The sequence below is a fragment of the Daphnia magna genome, linkage group LG9, assembly GCF_020631705.1.
Source record: "Daphnia magna isolate NIES linkage group LG9, ASM2063170v1.1, whole genome shotgun sequence".
NCBI lineage: Eukaryota > Metazoa > Arthropoda > Branchiopoda > Diplostraca > Daphniidae > Daphnia > Daphnia magna.
The window spans coordinates 6,931,676-6,957,493 of NC_059190.1; the positions used below are offsets into that span (position 1 = coordinate 6,931,676).

Consider the following 25,818-nt stretch of genomic DNA (forward strand, 5'->3'; position numbering starts at 1 on the left):
TTAATAACAACTTTCCGGCTATGTTATGTATTTAAAAAAATTATGCCTCAGGACTTGAAGGGGTTAAGTAAGAAAAACTAGGGTAGGGAGATGATTCCCCTGTGGGTTATATTGGGGAGGGTTGCACAGGGAGGAGGCGCGAGGAATAACAAAGGATATTGACAAGTGTGCTGCACACGTATAAAAGGGTACACGAAAAATGTTTTTTTTGTGGGCTAGCCAACTTGTTAAAAGTGCGGTCGATGCCCACATAACCTACACTTAATGTCGGTACACTTGATAAGTGTAGGTAAGTGGGCAAGCCATTTTAACTGTGTAACATAGTCTTGAGGTATCTGAAATAAAAGATAATAAAAATGATAAGAATCACAAATGAAATGTATGAAGTGAATAGAAATTATATTTTACTATGTATCGTGAAGGTGAAATGAAATGTTCTGTCCTGCAAAAGACAAGAATCTTAGTAGTACACTCCAAATATAAAATATCGGCCAGGGATTAAGCTAACATATTAAAAATTTCTTAATAACTTTTCAACTGTAGCAATTATCTCAAAACTTACATCTCAATATGTTTAATTCCGAATGAAATCGGTATCACGAGGATGAAGCAAATCAAAATTTGCTGGAACTGGACAAAAAAAAAAGAATTCGGCAGTTTCACTGTTGAAAAACTTTCACTAGAATCGTCAAAGATCCAAATAATTAATTTTTCAGAGCTTTCATCAAGCGTAACAAAATGAATGTCGCCGAAAAACGAATTTTCGGCAAGCTCGTCAGCAGCCATTACTCAGCAAGTCAAAATCACACAATGACCGCAGACGAAGGGCGTGACGATAGAAGAATCGACTAAAGACAAGCTCCGCCTTCGCTATCTTAAGCCTATCTTAACTTCATCATTTTTTTCAAGCTAAAAAACTTCTCTTATCATTTAGCTATGAATGCCAAAATTTATAAATGATCGGATCACATAAATATCTACATTTAGGATTTTTTTCAATTTTTCAATTATTATTTTTGCCCACAAAGACCCTGTCTAACATGGTAAGTTATCTCAGTGTTCTGAGAGACTCCCATCTTTACTGAAATACATGGTGTTGGGAACTTTACCATTGGAGGTTCCAACGAGACCATTATTTGTTACAAAAAAGAAATTTTCGTGCTTTATTTCAGTTATAGGTGCTCTACGTTCCCAACAACAAGTCTTCAAACAACAGACATAGCAACACCGTCGAGGTAAGCGAACACCGTTTGATCCTACTGTAAAAGAGACTACTCTCAAAGAGAACGACCAATATTGTGAGAAATTTGAATTTAAACAAGACCTAGAAAAAAAACAAACATATCAAACGACTTCAACAAGGTTCAATATACAACATTTAGAAGTACAGAAACAAGAAGCTAACCAAGAAACGCAAAATGTATTGCAACTCGACACTTATTCCCTATTAGAACAAACCTTAAAAGTACTGTTAAATGGTGGTCTGACAACGATGCCCCCTCCCCGCTTGTCCGTTCTTTGTCTTGCCGTTGTATCGCCCTTGTCCTGAGGAAAGGAAATGCAGTCGGGGCTCGCAAACAGTCAAGTGAAAAGCCAACGTGTTGGAATCGGCTAAAACTACAGACTCATGAAACCAGACTTTTCGAGTTTATTTGTATTTCACAGCAGTACCAGACAGTATAACAGCAGAAACTATTGCAAACGCCACAAAAACACTTAAAAACAAAATAGTAGCTCAAGGAGAAAACACTAAAAAACTTGATAATTTACTCCAACGTGCATGGGAAGGAAAAATAATTGTATGCGGTTCCATATGTATATTGCAAAAAGAGACGATACTCAAATTGATCGAATAGAAGAGACAGTTATCTACCTTAATTTTGAACTTTCAAACTAGGCAAAATCTTCTTAATATACGATAAGCAGTTCATTAGAGCAACTCCAAGAGAGCAACGAATCCCTAACCGGTCGAACATCCGTTAGATGTCCATCTACTCTATGGGTAGTTTCAGGGATGTCCGTCGACTAGTCACATTGGAAGTGCAATGGATGTTCAAAAAATAAATTCTACGGACAACTTTTCAACATTAAAGAAGATTTCCCATTTGCTACAGTTAGGGATTGGCCCCGAGCCAATCGGGACGATTTTGTGCAAATCGGTTTTCGCATTTCAGGCCTTCAGGGCGTGGCTTGGAATGAAAAATTTTTCTCCTCGAAACCAATCGGGGTTCAATCAGGGTACGTAATCGGGGCAGCAATTCCGATTGCAATCAATCGATTCATGCGAAATATTCGATAGGCTTTTTTACCCGATTACCCCGTTAAAAACCACGATTATATCACGTTCTACCCGCCTGCCCGAGTGTACCCTGAAACCGTAAAACAGAAATTTTTAAAATGGGGCCATTGATATCGGGGTAACCTCGATTTTTTCCCTGCCCGCTCCGGTTGAAAAAATGGCACCCAAATTCAGCCACGAATGCCCTTTTCGGTGCGGGGTGGTTAACTCGATTAGAGCTAATCGGGGCCGATCACCGAATCAAAGTTTCATTTTTAATTGTCAAAATTAATTTTGTTCCAAAAACGGGGAAACTTAACCTATTTTTGATTCTAGTCTAGCATGTCTTACGAAAGATATTAAAAAATACTGTTGTCATGTATTTGCCCAGATGGTTAAATTTCAACTTTATTACAAAAGAATGAATAAAAATATATATGTATAAGTTGTGAGTTTGTTTGCGCAGGCTTGCCGTTTAGCTTACGGTAACCAAAGTATTGGAAATTAACTTGAAATTTAAAATAATAGAGTAATGAAAATATATATTATTCGACATTTCATAAAATTCGAAGCAAGCATAATAATGATAGGATTTTAATTTCAAATCATAATAACTTTTAACTTAATAAATTGTGCTGAATTTTGTCATTTAAAAAATGTTTAGCTTAACTTGTTTAATTGCATTTTCTAGACTTATGGTTTAACCTTAAGATCGACATTATCTTGCCTTCAAAAAAATCTTGTTGATGATTGGTTACCGAAAGGAAGTGGTTTACAATAATTCGATTTTAGTGACATAAAATTACACATGTTATATATTTAGATAGGCATAGTGGAAGAAGATCCGGTTATTAATCGGGACACCCGAGCTCGAATACAGCTACAATCCCATATAGCATATTTCTGCCGTCGGATGTCCGAATCATGGCCGAACATCCGTTAGATATCTATGTACTCAATGGGTAGTTCCAGGGATGTCCGTCAGCTAGTCACCTTGGAAGTGCAATGGATGTGCGAAAATTATATTCTACGGACCTCCTTTCAACAGCCAAGAAGAGTTTCAATTGTTTCATTTAAGGATCGGCCTCGAGCCAATCGGGGCGCTTTTTTGCAAATCGGGTTTCTCATTTCGGGCCATCGAGGCGTGGCTCAGGGTGGAAAATTCTTCTCCCCGAATTCAATTGAGTTTGCAATCAATTGGATTGCAATCAATCGATTCATGAATGCAAAAAACATTATCGATTGACTGTTTCACCCGATCTATCCGATAACAACTCCGATAATAGCTCGTTCTACCCGCTTGCCCCGATTTTTACTCTGAAACCGAAAGAACGGCATTTTTTAAAAAATTGCTTCGGGGCAACGGGTTAACCTCAACTTTTCCCCGCACCGCCCCGGTTGAAAAAGTGGCACCTCAATTCAACCCCGAATGCACTTTATCGGTGCGGGGTGGTTAACTCGATTAGAACTAATTGGGGCCGATCACTAAGTTTCATTATTAATTGTCAAAATTTCTTTGTTTCCAAAAGGGGAAAACTTAACCGTGTTCAAATTTTTCCCTTGAACATATTTTTATTTTAAGTCCAGCATTTAATACGAAAAATTGAAAAAATAAAGGAGTAATTATCTATTTACCGGATGGTTTATTTTTAAATTTATTACAAAAAATGAATGAAATATATGTAAGTCGTGAGTTTGTTTGCACAGGCTTTCTGTTTAGCTTACGGGAACCAAGCCATTGGAAATTATCTTACAGAAAATAAATATTATTCGGCATCTAATATTATTCAAAGCATGTATACTTATGATAGCATTTTAATTTCAAATAATAAAAAACTACTTTAAACTTAATAAATCATGCTGAAGTTTAAAATTCAAAAAATATTTAGCCTAAATTGTTTAATTTCAATTTATACACTTCTTGTTTAACCTAAGTTCGACATCATCTTGACTTCTTAAAAATCCTGTATGTGATTTGTTATCGAAAAAGCTCAAGTGTTTTACAACGATTCGGTTGCATTGTTCGAAAATGGAACATAACATATTTAAAGATTGGCACAGTGGAATTATTATTAGGGTGCGGGAGACCCGAGTTCGAATCCTGATATAGCCTAATATTTTTTCTAGACTAGAGGTCCAATACATGTCATATTTATAGCCAAATGAAAGCCCGTTCGGATATCCTTGGAATATCCGAGGGCGCTGTTTAGGGCGGTCAAAACCAGTTAAAATCCAATCCATCGAACATCCGAATCGGATGTCGGGCTGTTCGACGGATATCGATAATCAATAAGCTGATCGGGAAATTAGACATTGCTAAAAAACAAAGAAAACAAACTTCAGAAACAGATAAACAACTTAAGCAAGAGGTAAAAGAGATTAAAGGAGAGGTCGAACAGACCATTTCAGAAAAAAACTCGGCTAAAGAGATGTCAGACGTAGTTGCAAGGAACAAAAACCTCGAAAAACAGCTACAAGAACTACAAACATGAACGGGAGAACGGGAGAACGGGAGGAACAAACAAGGTAGGGGAGACTGGAGTAAGCCGGGACGGTTTTCGTTTCCCCCCTATATCTCCCAAACTAATCATTAAATTAATTTATTATTTTGTTTTTATATATTTCATACGGTAATGTACCCCCCATATTTTTTATATAATTTAATAATAAACCACTTTCCCCTATAAGACCTTTAAAGTTTTCTTAGATTTGTGGGAGGAGCCTATTTTGAGGGGTAAGTGAGGACACTAGGGTGGGTAGTGAGGGACGTCCTCCGTTTACGCCTTAAAATTCATTAAAAAAAATTGTAAAAATTGAAATAGCGTCCCACTGCATAGACTCTATAAATTAATAAATGTTTCAATTTGATTATTGTGTTAATAAAAATTTTTTCTTATATGATAAAAAACTCTTATTACAAGATAGGTGGGGTTTGGGCTTATTGTAATCGATTAATATGCTGAATAATCGATTGCTTGTGATCATCGTTGGCGTCATGAGCTAGTGATGATTGATGGGATTGAAGGCCAAACCCGCCCACTAATGTCCCATTTTAGTCAAAAACAGCTGTCCCGATTTCCCGATAAAGAGTATTTTTTTAAAACGTTAATATTATCTACAGTAATTGACCGAAAATTATAATTTTTGTTTTTAACAATTAAGAAATGATTAAGCTTCATTTCCATATTAAATTTACATGCCATTTGCGATTATTTTTTTCTATAAACATTAAATGGCGGAGACAAAATTAACTAAAAAAAAACCGTTTTTTTTGTTTTCTTAATAACTAATACAGTTATTGACAAAACTCAACCAAATTTCATGCCAAAGTAGATTGTATGTATCTAAATAACATACTAAAAATTTTTTTGATTTTATTAAAATCTACTATTTTTCCCCCTACTGTCCCTCTTGACCCGGTGTCCCGGCATACTCCAGTCTCCCCTACAGTATCTTGCACAAAAAGGTGAACACCGATTTATTTTGAAAAAGCTATCTGTGGTTAGAAAATATTAATAGTTTGCCTTTTTAAGTAGAGGTAGGGCGGGTTTTGGCGCAAAATCATTATAAGGGGGGTTGGGTAATGTCAGTTAAGACACCTTTTTTTCTGCCCTAGGTATTCAGTGTCTGGAAAAAATGTAGACTGTATAATCGGTAGACTACCCACCGGCTAAGTAGAACAATTTTTGCAATACAAAATAGAGTCTTTCTGTAAAGGAGTACACGACGTTGTTATGTTGTGTCTAATACGGAAAAGTTAAATTTAATGCGGCGTCTTTACTCACAATGTCTTGTATACTTAGCAAGCATAAAACAACACGCACACAATAAATAAAAAGCCGTGTATTATAAACTGATTTGCAACAGGTCCCCGTAGAATAATTAAACCAGCTCGTAAATTGAGGAAAGATGACTCATGAAACTTAAATGTTACCAATGGGTACTAACTTCAAGGCATAGAAGTAATAAAGTAAGAGTCAAACAGCTACTTAGTGATTACTTAAGGGGTACAAATTCTGCGGCTTGGGAGAGTTACGGTAGCGGGCTCGGCGGGAGAGCAGCAGAGGCCTAAGTTGGCACACGGAACAGGCAGAGTAGATCTGACTGACTTTTGGGAGTTTGCGGTCGCTTTTTATATGTTAGTCATCATCCCGTGGGGGACATACGGGACAATGTTAAGGTAAAGGCGGAAAAAATCGGGTGGTATCGGACGATTTTAGATGTCACGAAGAAGTATAGGCGGACAAATTCGAGCGGTAACCGGCGAATTTTGACGATTGTTAAAAATAGGCCGGGCAGTTTCGGGCCGTTTCGGGCAATTCCCAACAGACAAAAATATATCTATTTTTAGCCACGGCAGGTTAAAACCGTATTGGGCGGCTTTTGACAAATCGTAAAAGTTTCTATTAATAACGGGCGTACCGAGACTTGTTCTCTCCGTTTGTTATATTTTCTAGAAAGTCTAATAACTAGGTCAACTAGTGGGGTATCAAGTTAAGGAGAGTTTAAGAAATAAGGTTTTAGTCTAATTAAGCAAAAAAAAGGGCAAGAAGGGGCTTCGCTTGGCGTTTCGTTACATCGTTCCCCATCATACTAGATTGCGTCCCGCAATCCAAAAGAAAATTCAGGGACCTGTGGATCGGCTGCTTCTTGGCTGGTAAACCGCCGTAGGGGGAGAACGGGGGGGAGCTTACAACAACATTTCCATATCAAACTACAAAATCTGAGGGTGTAACAAGCGCGAGCGATCAGTAGGAAGATAGCGATGAGCAGGATGATGAATGAGTAGACTCTAAAATTCTCGAAACAATTGGCGAAGGTTCCGAGACCTTCTCTTCCGGCGGTGGATAGGACGATAGCCGATGTCCCTGCAATTTGTCTGTGAACATTCATGGAGTGTTCGTTCATGGAGGCTGTGATATCGGCCATTATATCCATCGGGCTAGTGAGGACTTCCGTATAAGCGGGATTGGTTCGATGTTGGTAATCGAAGAAGTTGACGTCTTGATATCGCAAAGCGTCAGTCAAATCGCGCTGTGGGATGACGACGGATGCTCCGACCGGATGCCACGTGTTATTGCGATAGGCGTGAGGTTTGTCGTTAAAATTCACGATACCTCCAGTCCAGTAGCATGGCGTGAAAGCAGTGAGTTCCCAACCGGACCGGCCAATGGTGAAATTGTTGAACCGCGGTTGAGGTCCACAAGTGGTTGTATCCGTCGTGAAATTTACTATCGTAGGGGTGCATTGCAGGGCTGAGACGATGTTTCCGGTGACGATCAGTTTGATGCATTGCCGAAGACCCAGCTGTGCGGCTGCCAGCCATCCATTATATTGGGTGGTTGACCCGGCTTGTGCGTGTTTAGCACGTCGTTGGTCACACTGTATGCTCTTGATAACGCGAATGAGTTCTTTTTCGTGACGGATGGCGGCGTCCTCCAAATACTGGATTCTTGCGTTTTGTCGGGTGTAAATATCTAGGGAGTCATTTCTTTTTGTCACAATATCCTTGATGACGGATGGTACGGTAACTGCGGACGATCCCCATGGGTATTTAATGAAGAACAAATGGCTGTCTCCGATCACAGTCCAACTGTCTATTTTTTGGTCGCAATTTACGGTTTGGCAGCGTGGCGTCAACCGTACGTGAAAGTCCAACTGTTTGGAGTCGTCTTGGCGGATCCAAGTTCCGTTCGTTGAAGATTCGTACCAGTATCCCACGCCTTTTACTAACTGTCGGATTGCGATATTAGTTGGTTTTCCGTATCCGATCCAAAATAATGTTAGATGGTTATGGGATAGGGATCCATGGGATACGTTGGCTTTTCCTAGTGGCGTGTTTATCACGTCTCCTTCATCAAATCGGGAAAGGACGACTTTTTCTAACATACAGTTGACTGTAACCACAGTGGTGGTTCTTGGCCAATATCTTACGTCCTCCGGCTCTTGGTTAAATATCCATTTTTTTTCTGACTTCATCATTGGGCTCTCGTTGCATCGCCTCGACTGTCTCATTATATCACACTCTACCGCCGTCGTTTCCATGGCGATGCGTTCCGGAACGGTAATAACTTGTCATACGAAATTGATCGTGATATGTTTAATTGATTTCCATCTACCACAGATGTATCCCGGGAAGTTAAAAGCTGCCTTTTTGTCGGTCATGACTCGATAGTCGACTTTCGTATTCGAATTCCGTGTGGCAGGTTCGCAGGAGCCATCGGAAAATTGGAGGAGTTCGACTCCGCTTGGCTTGTTGCAGTCGTTTGTCGTGATCTGGAATGCGTTTGTCGAGGAGAGTAGTAGGAGAACGCGGGTCGGCATAATACTTATAGGGTTGGGTTGGACATATACATGGAGAACAATGGGGTAAACAGAGCATATGGGGCCGTATACGTTGCTATGCCGCTGAGTGGTTGAATATTTTTATCTATCTATATCTTAAACATCCTATCTTACATGGGATTATTAGTATTAGGGGTTGATGTTTGGATAAGGGAAGTTACAGGGGGAAACATGGCGTTGTCGAGGGGAGGGAGGGGCAATGGGGGAAAGTGAGTAAGATGAAGATGGAGGGAGAAGTGAGAGATGGCGAAATGGACTGCCGCAACGTACGTTTGCATACGCTGTTTGTATCCGGCTTTATTCCCGACATCCTAAATTGTGGGGGGGGAGGGAGGTGGTTGTGGTGGGAATTCGTTTATCGGGGGGTTTACACGAAGAAAAGCGATTCACTATTGCGGAAGCGTGCAGAGGGGTAAGGAGTGGGGTTGGGTGGGTTATAGTATATGGATGGCTGATAATGTAGCCAATTGAATCGTATGGCTGTTGGAACCTTATCTGTTTTTATCGGAAGCATCCTATGGTATGAAGGGGTTGGGAACAGTCTACGTGACAGTCGTGTCACGCAGGGTTATTATGGAAATATGGCAGGTTGGTTTTTCGTTCACCGTACAAGTGGGAAAAAGGAATACAAGGGGACTGCGATATGGCTGTATGAATAAAAGGGGTGAAAATATCATAGAGGGCGCACCATATTGTTGCCTGGTGCGTTTCCCCGAGATATGTGTACGGCAAAAATTTTACGGGGTGGAAGTTGGGTAAAGGCAGAATGAGCAAGGGTATATAGAGCAAGGAGATGGGAAAGACGGTAGACGAGCTTAGAGTAAGCGTATCAACTATAATTTTATTGCAAGTTTCATCCGCGTTTATCGACCACATCCTATATTATAGCCTATACGGACTTTCGGGAGTTAATGCAGCATTAGTAGGGCGGCCCCTGAAAACAACACACCAGTTATACTTTTACTTTTAGATTGGGTTCCATCGGTTTCTTTTGTAACTATCTATCATGGTATTAGTATTATTATTATTAATGTTATTATTATTATTTTTAATTCTATTTTTTCATGTATTTTTTTTTAGTTTAGTTTAGTTTTTTTTGTTTTTGTTTTCTTGTTTTTTTTGTTTGGCTTTGTTTGTCCTCATTGATTTTGTTTTGTTTCTTTTTTTTGCATTGTTCTGTTGGTTTTGTTTTGATTTGTTTTTTGTTTCGGTTTTAGTTTTATTTATTTTTCCTTATTATTTTTTTTTGTCTTTGCTCTGTCTCATTTTGTGCATGTGTATGATTGTTTCTATTTTATTAAATTATTGAGCTTCCTTTGATTGCTTCGAAGCAAAGCTCTCTGTTTTAACAACTAAATTTGCTATGTCCATCCAGCGGGATCCCATTGCATTTGAATGCAACATTTCTTTTACCCATCGTTTTAATTCTTACTGGCCTTGGCCCGTGTAATAAGGTCAAAGTTGAAAAGATTGTTTCTTTTCGGTGTCGATAGAAGTTTACTTTTTATTTCAATTCGTAATTTTTTTTTTTTTTTTTTTTCTAATTACTTTTTTTTGTTGAATGTCCCAATCTAGATTCTGTCGCAATACTTTAATAGTTTAGTTTGGAAGCGAAGTATTTGTGTTTTTTTTATATTTTATTTTAGCCGTTTAATTTCGTTTCTGTTTAAAAAAATTAATTTTGAAATTTCCTTCAGGGAAACGAATTCTTGACCTGGAGATACTTTGCCTGCCAGTTGACTAGATAATCGGTTTACCTGAGTCAAACTAATTTACACGAGTCCGAGCGATTTCTTTTTTCACAGAAGGCGGTTTTTCCCATACTTTATTTTGTCTTGAATATTGAAAACACATTTCGATGTTGTGGTTTGCAAGGCTGCAATTTGCACACCCTATGGCAGACTGCATAAACCTATTGTTTTGTCTAAAACTGTCTTAACCTGAGTTGTTTCGGTTAGTCTTTCTGAAAGGCTTTACGTCTATCTGACGGTAGCCGTAGGCTTGTTTTTGTCTAGTGAAAGTATTTGAGGAGGCAAGCTTTGAAAAATTGATTTGTTTTGATTGGTTTGACGCATAATTGTGCCTTCCCTTTGGTGGGAGGACCGTCCCGTTTTCTTGCCAGAAATTAGACTGTATCAAGCTGTCTAGATTTTCCATGAGGTCTATTAATCGGTCTATTTTATTGTTCAAATTTGTAAATGGTTTTGTTTCGTGCATAGTACACTCGGTTGTCTCAGAGACAGAATTAGGGGCGTGATAGAAACTGTAGGATTGAAGAGTATTATTAGTCGATTGTAGAATCGGAAAACATTCTATGGTCTGGTCGACAACATCATAAAACGAATCTGACGTTAAAGAGGAATAACTGGTATTCTTTGAAATTACACTTTCCCTTGTGGTTTTGCCAATCTGCCTGCACAGCAGCGACTGAATACTTAATTAAGGGTCTTTCAGTAGGAAAAAGCTACTGAAAAAATTAAGTATCCTTAAAAGATACCTGATTTTGAAAAAAGATACTTAAAATTTCAATTCCCCTACTGAAACCCAATTTCATACCTATCCTATCGATTTTAAGCATTGAAAATTTTTTTTAAGTATGACAAAATGCTTTTTAAGTATTTAAAATATTAAAGTATCCTGCGTAGCATACTGAATTACTGATGTATATATGCTTATTAGAATTAACTAACAATCTTTAAATTAGGATTAATTAATATTTTAAAATGATATTATACAATAATATTAGGACTTTGGCTATTAATACGTATTATTACAATAATTTGGCAAACTGATGTCACCTTGGTTTAACAACTGGCAAATTTTTGAAAGTGCCCAATCGGTCAGGTTTTGATTTCAAGTCAACATATACAATCAGTCATTTTAATCATATGAAATGCATTGACTGCACTGTTAAATAATGGCCTCTATTGTTAGGTAGACTAGGTCTAATATGCAATGACAATTTTACAAAAACCCTAAATTTGGTTACATCACCTTTTCACAAGTATCGGTGACTAAAACTTCTTCGTTCTCAAAACCATGTGTTAATCTTAAGGAACCAAACTTAAATTTAGCAATAAAGCTAACTATTTTTTGGCAAAAACAAGCCCATCTCATGACAGGTTGCCTACTAGTTATAACCACAAATCAGTTATTTAATCTAAGGGATTTCTGGGTTTTTGAACCACGCTTAAAATTTTTTTATGTTAATTTTCTTTAATTTCTGAAATATATGCCACTTAAATTTTATGAAATACATTTTGTACGATCATGACTTTTCAATGTATTAAAAACTTTAGCTGGTTAGCTGCAAAATCACATGTTTGTAAATGTATCAAAAAAATTTCCGAAAATTTTCAATCACTTTTTCTATCTTATGACGATTTTAAGCTAAATTAGTTGTATAATTAATAACTGATGTGGCGCAGCGGTAGAGTATAGGACAGCGAATCTAAAGGTCCATGGTTCAAATCCTAGCACAGGCAACTCTTTTTTCCAAAAATTAACCTCAAGTTACTGAATTTTTCAGTAGTCTTAAAGAATTAAGTATCTTATAGAAATTAAGTACGAAAAAAATCTAGTAGGCTGGCCTTTTTTAAGTATCAAAAATTAAGTATTTTGTCGCTGCTGTGTGTTTGCAATATCTAAATTTTTTATTGTGTTGTCTGTTAGAATATCGTGGGATGTGATAGACAGGTTTCCGTTGTTAATGGGCAAGAAGGAGCTTCGCTTGACGTTTCGTTACATTTCCATTATTCATTATTTTCATGATCGGGTCGGGTAATCGGGAAGCATATGGAAACACCAAATTATGTTAATCATTGTGCTAGCTATCTACTAGTAAACTGTTAGTGGTTTATTGGATGCGTTTACGTCGGTGACGCGGGAGATCCGCGTTCTAGACTTAGGTTAGATAACTGTTTTCAAAATGATTCCGGTCATGAAAAAAGTGTAATTGTTTACGAATTAAATAATCATTAATCATGTGCAGACTTGTGGTGATCGATTTCTGATCGATTTCTGATCGAGATCGATTTGATTGTTCGATTACTTTTTGCTGATCGTGAGCGAGGGATTGATCTACGACCCAGATTGAGATCAAGATCGAGATCGAAAGGGTGTGATCAATTTTGATCAATGATTGCAGCGCCATCTGTGAACCAAAAATATAACTTCTTTAAATTTGTCACTAGAGTGAAAAGATTTTTCGAGAATTCTAGTCAGATTGCTTGCTTAGTTTGCTTGATTTGGGAAAGGCATTGTAAGTCAATTTGGTTTCTGAATAAATAATGGCTGAAGTAATTGAAGTCGATAAAACATATTTTTTTTTTATATTTTTTTATTGTTTACAAATGTACTAAAATTGTTTTCTTATAAGGGAATATAATAGTGCATTGCAATCGTCGCCTGCATGCGAACGTGTCTTCAGAACTATTGGCTTGATTTTCACAGCAAAAAAAAAATCGATTATCGGATCTCAACTTTGAAATACTAGTTTTTTTTTAATTAAACGGGGAATGCTGCCGTTGTTGGATCGATAGTCCCACAAAAACATCGAAAAAATAGTTCATTGCAATTCACTGGATTTTATTTAAACATTCCAACTTTGAAGGACAGTAATACAGAAATAAACTGAAATTTTCTAAATGTTGTGATCGAAAAGTGATCGAATTGAGCGATCGATTGATCACTTTTATTTCAGTGAGCGATGAGCGAGCGATTGATCACTTTTTGGGAATGATCAATGAACGAGCAATTGATCTCTTTTTGGTGATTAAACAACAAGTCTGATCATGTATAAAAAAATTTTATAAAAATTTTAAATATAATATATCTCATCAAATATTTACTTAATTATGTTCGTTAGCTCGATTTGCTCTGAAAACTAGTAACTCAAACAAGCTTTGGACGCGGATCTCCCGCGTCGCCGACGGAAACGTATCCAATGAGCCACTAACAATTTACTAACAAATAGCTAGCATAATGATAAAAATAATTTGGTGTTTCCATATGCTACCCGATTACCCGACCCGGTATCACAAAAACGAGTAATGGAAAGACTCTATTTTGAGGTTGGTTAGGTGATAGAAAAATTTAGGGGGAAATTTTTTAAGATATGGTAACATTCAATTTTATGTGCTGAAATTCTATTTTCGAACATCGCCGATTCATAAAATTTGTGAAGTTGATAAATCTAACTTGACTGAAATTGATGTAATTTTAAAAAATTAAATGAGCAACCCAAAACAATAGTATGTGTTTTAACAGTGTAAATGAAAGCTTGATTTTGGTTCCCATTATTTCACACACCTCAAGAATTTGATATGATTTTAAATATTGCTTCTCACTGCGGAAAATTTTTCTTTATTTGTAAGATTTATCGAACTGTATTATTCTATAACAAAGTCCAGCTTTTCCTAATTGAAAAAAAAACTGATAATTTTCAAATTGCTCAGAATCTCTTAAAACTGAAGAATTTCATGTCTATCAGTTTCATCCTGCCTCTTTTCGTTCCTGTTTGTATGTAGACTACTTTTATAAATAATATACCTCCGACGTTTTTTCGAAAATATTTTTAAAGAGAAAGATATTATGTATAGATATAGGATCTACCTGAAACTATCGATTATCGGTATCAACTTTATACCGAAAATTGTTAGATTTTTAACAGCTAGATTTTTCGCGACGATCTACCTGAAACTATGGATTATTTCTTACGAAAATTAGCACATAACGCTTTAAGATACCAGCTAACGATTATGGGCAATAATCATCTACCAAAAATCGTTACCTTTTCACAGCAGTGACTGAATACTTAATTAAGGGTCTTTCAGTAGGAAAAAGCTACTGAAAAAATTAAGTATCCTTAAATGATACCTGATTTTCAAAAAAGATACTTAAAATTTTGATTCCCCTACTGAAACCCAATTTCATACCTATCCTATCGATTTTAAGCATTGAAAAATTTTTTTAAGTATGACAAAATGCTTTTTAAGTATTTAAAATATTAAAGTTTCCTGGGTAGCATACTGAATTATACTGATGTATATATGCTTATTAGGATTAACTAACAATCTTTAAATTAGGATTAATAAATATTTTAAAATGATATTATACAATAATATTAGGACTTTGGCTATTAATACTTATTATTACAATAATTTGGCAAACTGATGTCACCTTGGTTTAACAACTGGCAAATCTTTGAAAGTGCCCAATCGGTCAGGTTTTGATTTCAAGTCAACATATACATTATACAATCAGTCATTTTAATCATATGAAATGCATCGACTGCACTGTTAAATAATGGTCTCTATTGTTAGGTAGACTAGGTCTAATATGCAATGAAAATTTTACAAAAACCCTATATTTGGTAACATCACCTTTTCACAAGTAGGGGAGAGTGGGGGCAATTGATACACTTTTCGGTTTTTTGTATTTCTTGAAAAAAAAACTAAATAGTTTAATATAAAAATTATATAGAATTGTAGCCTATTATTTCAGCTACTAAAAGATATTTTTTTTAATGAGAAAAGATTAATTTTAATAGTAGTAAATTGTAAAAAACTGATGTCGCTTCGAGTGTTTCAATTGCCATGGTAGCAGGGCAATTGAAACGGTGTGTCGACGCAATTGCAACGTGGGTTTTCCCATAAGGAAGCTTCTTCATACCCACATAAAATTAAAATCACGATATCTCAGCAGCCACAACTGCTAGTGTGATCCAATTTTACCAATAGGTACAATGCGATATACAGATTTTTAAAATTTGCTTAAAGTAGATCGTAATTTAGTTTAAAATATTTAAATAATTAAATTTAAAAAAAACCATTAAGCAACATGCTTTTTTAAATAAATCCCAAACAGCGAATACAAGTATTATAGTTGTGTTAACATGATGATTTACATTTGTTTAAATGAATTACGTCAAATACTTGCAAAAAAAATGCAACCACTCGCAGACAGGGAATATAAACAAAGTGTTCCAATTGCCCTGCAATAGGGTCATCGTTACATTTAATTACTTAAAATTATTTAAGAGTGCAGGGAAAAATTAAATGACATTAAATTGTAGAAAAATGAATTTTAAATCATCTGAAACTAATTTTATTACTAAAACGTAGCGTTTTAGGGATTAAAACAAAAAAATTGAAAACGCAAATTTAACAGACGGAGAACAAAAAACAGTTTTTTCGAGATATCTTAAAAAGTTTTTAATAAAAAAACTCGTAAATTTTTCTAAACTTGTAAACCCCTTCATTCTATTAACCCTAATTTTTTCAAGAAAATTTCTCTTATACGGCGAGAGAAACAATTTTCGTTTCAATTGCCCTGTGTCTCAATTGCCCCCACTCTCCTCTATCGGTGACTAAAACTTCTTCGTTCTCAAAACCATGTGTTAATCTTAAGGAACCAAACTTAAATTTAGCAATAAGGCTAACTATTTTTTGTCAAACACAAGCCCATCTCATGACAGGTTGCCTGAACTAAGTTACTAGTTATAACTACAAATCAGTTATTTAATCTAAGGGATTTCTGGGTTTTTGAACCACGCTTAAAATTTTTTTATGTTAATTTTTTTTAATTTCTGAAATATATGCCACTTAAATTTTATGAAATACATTTTGTATGATCATTGCTTTTCAATGTATTAAAAACTTTAGCTGGTTAGCTGCAAAATCACATGTTTGTAAATGTATCAAAAAAATTTTCGAAAATTTTCAATCACTTTTTCTATCTTATGAGTATTTTTAGCTAAATTAGTTGTATAATTAATAACTGATGTGGCGCAGCGGTAGAGTATAAGACAGCGAATCCAAAGTTCAGTGGTTCAAAACCTAGCACGGTTTACTCTTTTTTCCAAAAATTTAACTCAAGTTACTGAATTTTTCAGTAGCCTATTAGAATTAAGTATCTTATAGAAATTAAGTACGAAAAAAAATTCTAGTAGGCTGGCCTTTTTAAAGTATCAAAAATTAAGTATTTTGTCGCCGCTGTGTTTTAACAGTGTACCGCAACAACTACAATTTGTCAGGACAAAGAGACAGTTATCTTCTCAGACAGAATTCCTAGATATCCAGCTTAACAGCACTCATCATACAGAAGCACATGCCCAAACTTGGACAAACCATCATAACAACCCATATCCAGACAACAGCATAATCATACCATCAACCCGTGACCTACTTGGAATAGAAAAATCATCTGCCATAAATGTAATAAAAGAGGAAATATTGCACGAGAATGTTGGAAAGATATGGCACGTATCAAAAACCCGAATCGATAACAAAAGCAGCAAAAACAATATCCCAACCTGACGCTCCACTATCATACAATTTAGAATATAATATGAAAGTAGAAATCCCCAAACTAATGCGTATATCCATTAAAATCTTTGGAAAAAAATTCATCTTTTAGTAGCTACAGGTGCCGCAGCTAGTTTAGTATCAGATAACATAAGCCTAGAGAATAATGGAGAGATAAAGCAAATAAAAAAACCATAATTCCCCATTTCTTAGAACGGTGTCTAGACCAATACTTAAATCAAAAGGAAAATTTGAATTTGTAATAACTATTAATGATAATCATTGTTATTAATCCAAATTTTTACGTAATGAAGAACTTAAATGAAAAATGCATCTTAGGACCAGAGTTGCCGCGATCGATTTAATGATCGAGATCGATTGATCGAGATTTTTGCGATCGAGATCAATCGATTGATCAAACCGATTTATCAGGATCGAGATCGAAAGGGGTTGAACGAAATTGATCTTGACTGTGGCGACACCTAGTGCCGGATGCAGAAAGTTTTTAAAACATTCATTAATCAGACGACATAAAACTTTTTTAAGAGTTCAGATAGTAGACGAACTTCACGTGTTGTTTTTTTTTCTATTCCTAATTCTTGCTCATTTATTCATTATTATGTATATTTATATTTCCATTAGGAAATATAATAGTGGTCTACCTTCTTCAGCAGCTTGTGAGAGATTATTCAGTACGGCAGGCTTAATTTTCACTTCTAAGAGATGCAAGCTATCTAATTTGAATTTCAATATGTTGCTGTTTTTGAAGTTAAATGGTTCCTGCTGTCGTGAGTGGGAAAAAAATCCCTCAAAAACGTCTGGTAGCCCCACTAAATAATGCTGTTTATTGCTGTGTAATTGCTGGAAAGATTCAAACAGAAACACAACGATAAAAATTTAACGCGATCGATTCGATCGATTTCGATCATCGATCGATCATTTCATTTTTGATCAATCGAAACGATCGAAACGATCAAAAATTTTTTTGATCGAGATCGAGATCAATCGATCGCGAACTAGTGATCGAACGGCAACTCTGCTTAGGACAATATTTTTTATCAAGCAATAACGTAAAATTCACACTAGAAATAGACAAATATGTTGTGAACATTTTGGAATAGATCATAGTTTTGGAAATAACACCATACCCATTAATAGCATAACTTTTAGCAAAGCAGGTATACATATTCCACTTATCCCAGCCGATAGAGAAAACGATGATCTTACAGAAAAAGATTATCGCAATTTAGAATCTTTTACCTAATTAGACTACTCTATTCTTTTAAAATAGTAAAAACTTCATTGAAAAACTTCAGTCAAATCCACTAATAGTTGCGTGCTTGGTATTCATAAATTTTATCTTTTCTTGGTATGCATATAATTTTTAAAAAATATTAGTTTTATAGAAAATTGTGTCCTCTATTGAACTGTAACAATGGATTTGTTTTAATCAATTATAAAGGAGTAATAAAAATTTGTATTTGAATAAACCCCGGGTTGGGACAACTTGATACATTGCAAGATGGGGCATGTCGGCATAGGCATTATACATGCATATGCATAGTACATGGCCTGTCAAAATGTCAGGGAATTTTAAGTCGAATTTTTGCTAGATATGACTTATGGTGAACAGTGGTATGCATTAGAGGCCAAAATTTGGCACATTTTAGGTGTTTCACTTTATACGATGTTCACCTGTGAAATGTTTGCCTGAATTATGTACATTATTTTTTATTTTTTGCATTTAAGGCTATTTAATCTTTATGTAAGTTATCACAACTTATTTCTGAGTTTCCCACTCTAAAATAACTATAGGATTTTTGTTTATTGTAATTTTATTCTAGTTTGTTTACAACGTCAACATTTCACTGAAATCCGTATTTGAAATACATGGGGCCAACTTACCCCACTACCACTGCCAACTTACCCCGTTAGTGGGGCATGTAGGCAATATTTTTTTAGCTTTTTGAACGTTGAATTCGATATGAATTCTTCAACGTAGATCAAATCAAAAAATAGCACGAGAAAGCTTGTGATCTGAGCTTTTCTTTACAATTTTTTGGGTGTCAAAATATGAAAAATTTAAGAAACTAGAGAAGAAATTAAAAAAATTGTACCAACTTGCCCCACCCTCCCCTACATATTAGTCCTTTCAGACTATGGCAGTCTTTTTTTTTTCTTTACAGTTCCAATGAAGAATCAGATTGCAAGGTTTTAGTTAATAAGATATTAACCAAATACGGATCCCCAGAAGTGGTTCTAACAGTCAATCAATCAATCAAGGCACTAACTTTATATCCAGCATAAAACAAGAGATATGTAAGCTATTTAGTATTAAATAATAAATAACTACAACCTATCACCTTCAAACCGACGGATTGTTGAGAGATTCAACAGAATCCTTTATGACATGCTAGCTTGCGTTGTCGCAGACGAAATCGAATCCTGGAACAAAAATCTTCCGTTCGTTACTTTTGCCTACAACAAAGCAAAGCAATCCACAACACAAGAAACTCCATTCTTTCTTCTCCATTGTTTCATTGGACGACAACCAAACCAATACTACCAAACGATATCAAGATAAACAGGCGAAAAGAAACCTAAGAAGACATTAGTGTATGGTATCCACATCAGTGGGAGAAAGCACAAACATTGGCAAGAGAACATCTCTTCAAAGCACAAACAAGACAGAAGAACTATTACGACATAGGTGCGAAAACAACTAAGGTGACTACGTTTTGCTAAAAGCACCACCAACGGTCGAAAAATTCATAAACAGATGGAAATAACTGTTCCAAATCTCCCAGAACTTTTTGGGTATCACTTACGAAATCCAAAACTCCACAAACAAGAAACTAAAAGCTGTGTTACACGCTAACCGTCTAAAACTTTACAAGCCGAGGAGCACACAAAGAAAACAAGAAGAAGAAGTGTTCCAAAAACCAAAAAAAAACCCTAGCAGTGAATGCTGAAGTTCCCCGAAAACTTAAGAACGAAAGATACAAGGAAAACTTACAGGTAATAATAATCGTTTATCCAGACTATCTTAAAACCGAAGTTATGTGACGATGGAGGAGCGAACGGACCGTTCAGAAGAGAAACAAGTAGAAGCTGCACCACTAGTCCCTTGTCTTCAGAATGGAATCTCGTAATAAAACAATAAGGATATGGAAATAATAAAGTTTCCACTAGTTCAAGAACGTCGTCAAAATTTACGCGGTTCCATTTCTTTTGGATGTTAAAAACAAACCAAAAAGGATAGCAAAAACGCAACTCACGCTAGGGATCGTCTAGAATCTATATATCTAGAATATCTCCCCACACTCACTGAGTGTGGGGAGATATAAAATCGATAGGGAAATTTAAATTTTCAGTTATTATTAATGATAACCATATTATTAACCATCACTTTTATGTTATGAACAACTTAAATGAACAATGCATCTTAGGATTAGATTTCTTATCTATGAATAATGTGAAGATTAACACTAGAAATCGTCAAATATGTTATCACTTTGGAGTAGAACATAATTTCGGAAGTAATACCATGCCCATTTATAGCGAAACATTTAGCAAAGCAGGCATCCATATATCACTAATCCCAATTGATAGAGAAGATCTTACACAACAAGATTATCGCAACTTAGAATCCTTCACTCATTTGACTTGAATAATAAAACTAAGCAGATAGCTAAAATTGCTGAAAAAGTAGAACAAGCACTCAACGTATCAGAAGAAATACGAACTAAAATTGAAATTTTACTAAAGAAACACGAAGGTCTTTTCGCAGACCAAGAATTCGACTTGGGTCTAGCTACACAAGTGAAACATCACAAAAACATAAACCATAAGGCTCCCATTAATCAAAGACTACGAAGAACTCCCGAATCCCTAAAACTTGTTGTTAAGACTAAAATAGAGGTAATGCAAAAGTAACAAAATAATAAGAGAGAGCCACAGTCCTTTTGCTGCAGCCATAGTAATGGTACCTAAAAAAGATGGAGAGATGCGAATGTGCATCGACTACAGAGCTTTGAACAAAATTACTGTTAAGGATAAGTACACTCTACCTAGAATAGATGACACAATTGACGCGTTGTGCGGATCTGATTATTTTTCAACATTGGACTTACTCAGCGGCTACTGGCAGATAAAAATAGAAGAAAGTGATCAACACACAACAACTTTCATTTGTGAATTTGGCCAATACGAATTTAATCGAATGCCATTTGGTTTAACAAATGCTCTCAGCACTTTTCAAAGAGCAAAGAATAACATTTTGAAAACGGTATTGTACAAATTCGCATTGGTTTACCTAGATGACATCATAGTGTTCAGTAATTCAATTACTTATCATGTGACACACTTGGAAGCAGTTTTTAGACTCCTTTAACAAGCGGGTTTAAAGTTCAAAAGAAAGAATTGCGAATTTTTAAAGAAGAATTAGATTGTTTAGGTTACATCGTATCCAGGAAAGGAATAACTCCAAGTACAAAGAAATTAGATGCGATTATTAAATATCCCGCTCCCAAAAACGTAAAAGAATTGAGCTCATTTTTAGGTCTAGCTAGCTATTACAGAAACTTTATTCGGGCTTTTGCTGATAAAGCCCACCCACTAACTGCGCTCACTAGAAAGTCAGCGGAAGGGAAATGGGGGGAGGAACAAAGGGACGCCTTTGAATGTATTAAGAGCTGTCTCATCACTAGACCTGTTCTAGGTTATCTTTTCGAGATTTTTCCCGAGAATTTATCATCTACACGGATGCTTCAGGATAAGGAATAGGAGCAGTCTTGGCTCAAATACAACCTCCACCTCAATCAGCGGATTTAGCGGAGTCCAACGGACAGGACCTTCGTTAATCAGACGGCGTAGAAGTTGTCATATCCTATACCTCTAAACATCTGAATGACCGTGAGGCCAAGTGGTCAACCACAGAGAAAGAGGCATACGCAATAATCCACGACATCGACGTGTTTAGGACTATTACAAGAAATGGCAAAGGCCAATCCAAGTAAGGACGTTAAAAATAAATTTAAAATAAACGAAAAAGGGTTATTAGCAGATATCAGAGAAAGAACTGTAACGCCAGTAAGACTGGTGCCACAAATTTTAAAGGAAAATCACGATCACATATTGGCAGGACATTTAGGAGTTGGAAAAACGTTGGCTAGACTTCAAAGACAGTATACATGGCCATGCATGCGTACCGCCGTAATAGAATACGTTAAAAGTTGTTTCATGTGTAATAAAAGAAAAGCAGTAGGTGGAAGTAAAGCACCATTGCACCCTTTGCCTTTAGTTGATGGAGTATGGGAAAGGATTGCAATGGATATAGTGGGCACAATTCAAAAAATCGCTAAGGGATATAGATATATATTAGTTATTTCAGATTATGCCAGTAGGTTTGTTTTTACAGTTCCAATGAGAAATCAAACTGCCCAAACAATTGCAAAGGTTTTAGTTAATAAGATATTTACTAAATATGGATCTCCAGAAGTAGTTATAACAGATCAAGTTACTAACTTTCTATCCAGCTTGATACAAGAGGTGTGTAAACTATTCAAAATCAGATAAATAAGGACTACGGCCTATCATCCACAAACCGATGGATTGGTTGAGAGGTTCAATCGAACTCTCTGTTACATGCTAGCTTGTTATGTCTCAGAATAACCTGCTAACTGGGACACATACTTTCCGTTCGTTACTTTTACTTACAACACAGCAAAACAAGCTTCAACTCAAGAAACACCATTCTTTCTATTCTTCGGACGAGAACCAATAATGCCCAATGATATTGTCACACAAGTTGTATTTGGACAAGAACAAATGAATACAACAAGTGATGACTTAATTCTAAACAATGGTTTAACTCGAACAAAAAGGGATAACCATTACCAAAAGTTGGAGAAGCGTCGGAAGACCTCTAGGAAAACCAGGGAACTCCTCTTACGGAGCCCAGCTCCGGGAGCTCACCCGATGGAGACTCATCTAACGCAGATTTGGGGCATCGTTTTATACCGTCGCGCGAATTACTCCCCTTCCGGACTGCATATCTGCGTATAAATCTTAGAGCGGACTTCTCCCGATAATTTCTTCACCACGATCGCAGCGTTGTCCAAGGAGCGGATGACTCATCTCTGCGAAGAGATAACCAATCTCCCTTTTCACCCGCGACAGGTCCCCCTTCTTCAAGACAGGTGACCCGACTGTACTAATCTTCTGCGATCCACGAAGTTTGATGAGGCTAAAAAAAATCAGCTTGCGTCCTCTTGGCAAATAAGGGACTTTTACTCCTTCGTTTTTATTCCTTCTGTTTGCGCTTACTTGTGTAATAGTTTCTAGACTGTGTATTTGCCAGTAAACTAACTCTACTTAAGACGATACAACCATGTGCTTATATACCAAGAGATTGAAGGTTAAGATGGGAGGGGTTTACAATAACTTTTACTTTTATCATTAACTATTATCCGCAGGGAAGGTTGCTTTCGTGACGACCTTCTTGCTGGGTGGGGCTGTTGTTGCTAGGAGGAGTTGCTGCGGTCAATTACATTCCTTCCCCCCTTCGGCAAGAAGAAATTGGTCCTCCAATTTTCTCTTTGTCTTCTGATTTTCTTCTTCTCCTTACTTCTCTTCGGCATGTGGCGTGGCAATGGTTAGGTGAAAACTTGTTTTTTACCCGTCACCTACTTTCTTTCCTTCACCGTTATTCTTGTTTGTTGGGCTACAGTATGAGGCACAAAATACAAGATATGTTTTTTTTTTTTTTTTTTTTTTTTATACCGTTATTCATTGTCTTTATGCTAATAAAGTGTTAGTCAATAATTGATGATCTACGTTCCTTTTTACTGGAATGCTACTAAAGATTTCAATCAATTTGTTATTTTTTTTTTTCTTGTATGCTTTTCTTCTCTTCTCTTCTTTTAGTTTTTTCTTGCCGTTCTTTCACGTCGGTTCTTGGTTTTCTGTCGTTCGTTGTCGTTTCGTGTCATTTGTTTTGAGTTTTTAAAATGGAGGTTGACTCTTTACAATTTTTGTTGCGCCATCGGGGCAATTTTGATGATGTTTTGCATCTGATGGGGGTGTTGTTGTTTTCTTCGCCGTCTCGTTTCTCTGCTCGATTTCGACCCGAGGACAAGGAATTGGTAGTGCAGTTGCTGCTGTTTTCACTACTCAATAATCCCTGTGCTCCTTCCTCTACTTGCGATTTTGGCTTTCAGCGAGTTTGGATCGGTGATTATTACTACGTGTGAGTTGGTTTTCCTTTTCTTTCTTTTTTATGTTTCCGATTTTGTTAACGTTTTGTTATTATCTGTTTTTAGCCGATATCCTGGATATGCGAGATACCGCGATCTTTATCCTCAACATCTCGCTAGGTTGTTGTGGTGGTTGGAGTCAGGCGAGGATATTTTCTATCCCACTTCTCGATCTGCGGTGTTTTTACCGGAATGCCTGCTGGAGGAATTCGAAGATTCTGTCTAATGAATGCAATTTGTTGTCGTAATGTTTTCATTTTAGTGTTTTTGTTGTAGTAGTGGTAATAAACTGTTGTTGGTTCTTCAATTTTGTTTTGCTTCAATCTTATTCATTGCCAGAAGCCTTTCTCTTGCGGCTTCTTATACATTTCCAGTCTTCAAATATGTTTCTCCTATGTTCATCAAACGCGTAATCCCGCGGGGTGTTTCCATTGATATCAGTTATGTCTGGATCTGCTCCGTGTTCCAATAAGATATTTGTTATGAGATCTTGCCTATACATTGTGGCTAGGTGTAGGGCCGTATAGTTTCCTGGTTTAGTCGTTTGATTGATGTTAATGTGAATTTTCCTTTCACATGCTGCCCTAGCGAGAGTATTGTTTCCATGTTTGGCGGCATAATGTAGGACGGTGCTGTTGTCCTTCGCCATTTGTGCCACGTTGGAACTTATCCACAAATAACTAGCCACTTCTTCATGCCCGTAGGCGATGGCGACCATTAGCGGTGTTTCTCCAAGGCTATTGTACGATGAAAACTTGTATTTGTGATATCGTAATATCCTGATCAAGAGCTTGTTATTTTCTGCTGCCGCTCTATGTGCAATGGTCTGGCCATCCTCTTCTATATCTGGGTCAGCTCCGTAGTCTAACAGTAAATCCGTTATGTCCAGTTTTCCGGCTTTCATGCTTGTATGAAGTAGTGTTTTGTCGTTAAATTTCTGGTTTAGAAATTCTGCCTTCGGATGGTAATCCCATGCAGCGGGGCCCAATTTCTGGATGATACACCTTCTTATTTCTTCCCTTGGAGCGTCTATCATTTCTAAGAAAATTTCTTGCTCACGTAGTCGTGTGATGGCTTGCGTTCGTTTCTGAACGGCATCTGCTCTTGCTGCCGATAAAGTTGGGTGCGTTTTCATCGCACAGTTGCTACATTTAGATAGTGTTGCCTTTTGTGTAGTATTTGGATGAAATTCGAACGTTGGTGGGTAAAAACCATAATCCCCGAAGAGCCCATCTCGTTGTGTTTCACTTTCTGTTTCACTTTCACTTTCGATCACTAAGTAGTTTATTTCTGGTTGACTTTCACTATCACTTGCTTCATTACGTTGCACTGCGTCTTCACTTTTTTTTTTTTTTTTTAGTTCAAACTTCCACTTTTACTTAACACTTGTGTGTTTGGTTGCTGTTTAAACACTAATCGTGTAACAAAGACAATTCACTTGAAGTTTTCATATTTTGAGTTTTTTTAATACATTTACTACTTTCCCCTTTCACCCAAAATAAAAACTTATTAGGTTTGTTTGTTTGTTTTTTTTTTTTTTTTTTTTTAAATGTTAGTTGTTTTTAGATTCAACTTCTGTTGAGCATCTGCAAAGGTCTTCCCATACCATTCCATAACCCACAACGTAAGTGCA

The 25,818-nt window shown here is 36.4% G+C and overlaps 1 protein-coding gene across 1 annotated transcript; it reads left to right on the forward strand.

Moving 5' to 3' along the window:
• Positions 1 to 23,694: 23,694 nt before the first annotated feature.
• LOC123475748 lies at positions 23,695 to 24,411 on the forward strand. The gene is made up of 2 exons (XM_045178776.1): positions 23,695 to 24,178; positions 24,252 to 24,411. The coding sequence occupies exons 1-2, from the start codon at positions 23,940 to 23,942 to the stop codon at positions 24,409 to 24,411; spliced, it is 399 nt and encodes a 132-aa protein (XP_045034711.1). The 5' UTR covers positions 23,695 to 23,939.
• Positions 24,412 to 25,818: the final 1,407 nt, after the last annotated feature.

Coding starts and splice junctions, on each gene's coding strand:
- LOC123475748 (XM_045178776.1), top strand. CDS start 23,940: ATGGAGGTTGACTCTTTACAATTTTTGTTGCGCCATCGGGGCAATTTT. Junction 24,179..24,251: donor ATCGGTGATTATTACTACGT/GTGAGTTGGTTT, acceptor ATCTGTTTTTAG/CCGATATCCTGGATATGCGA.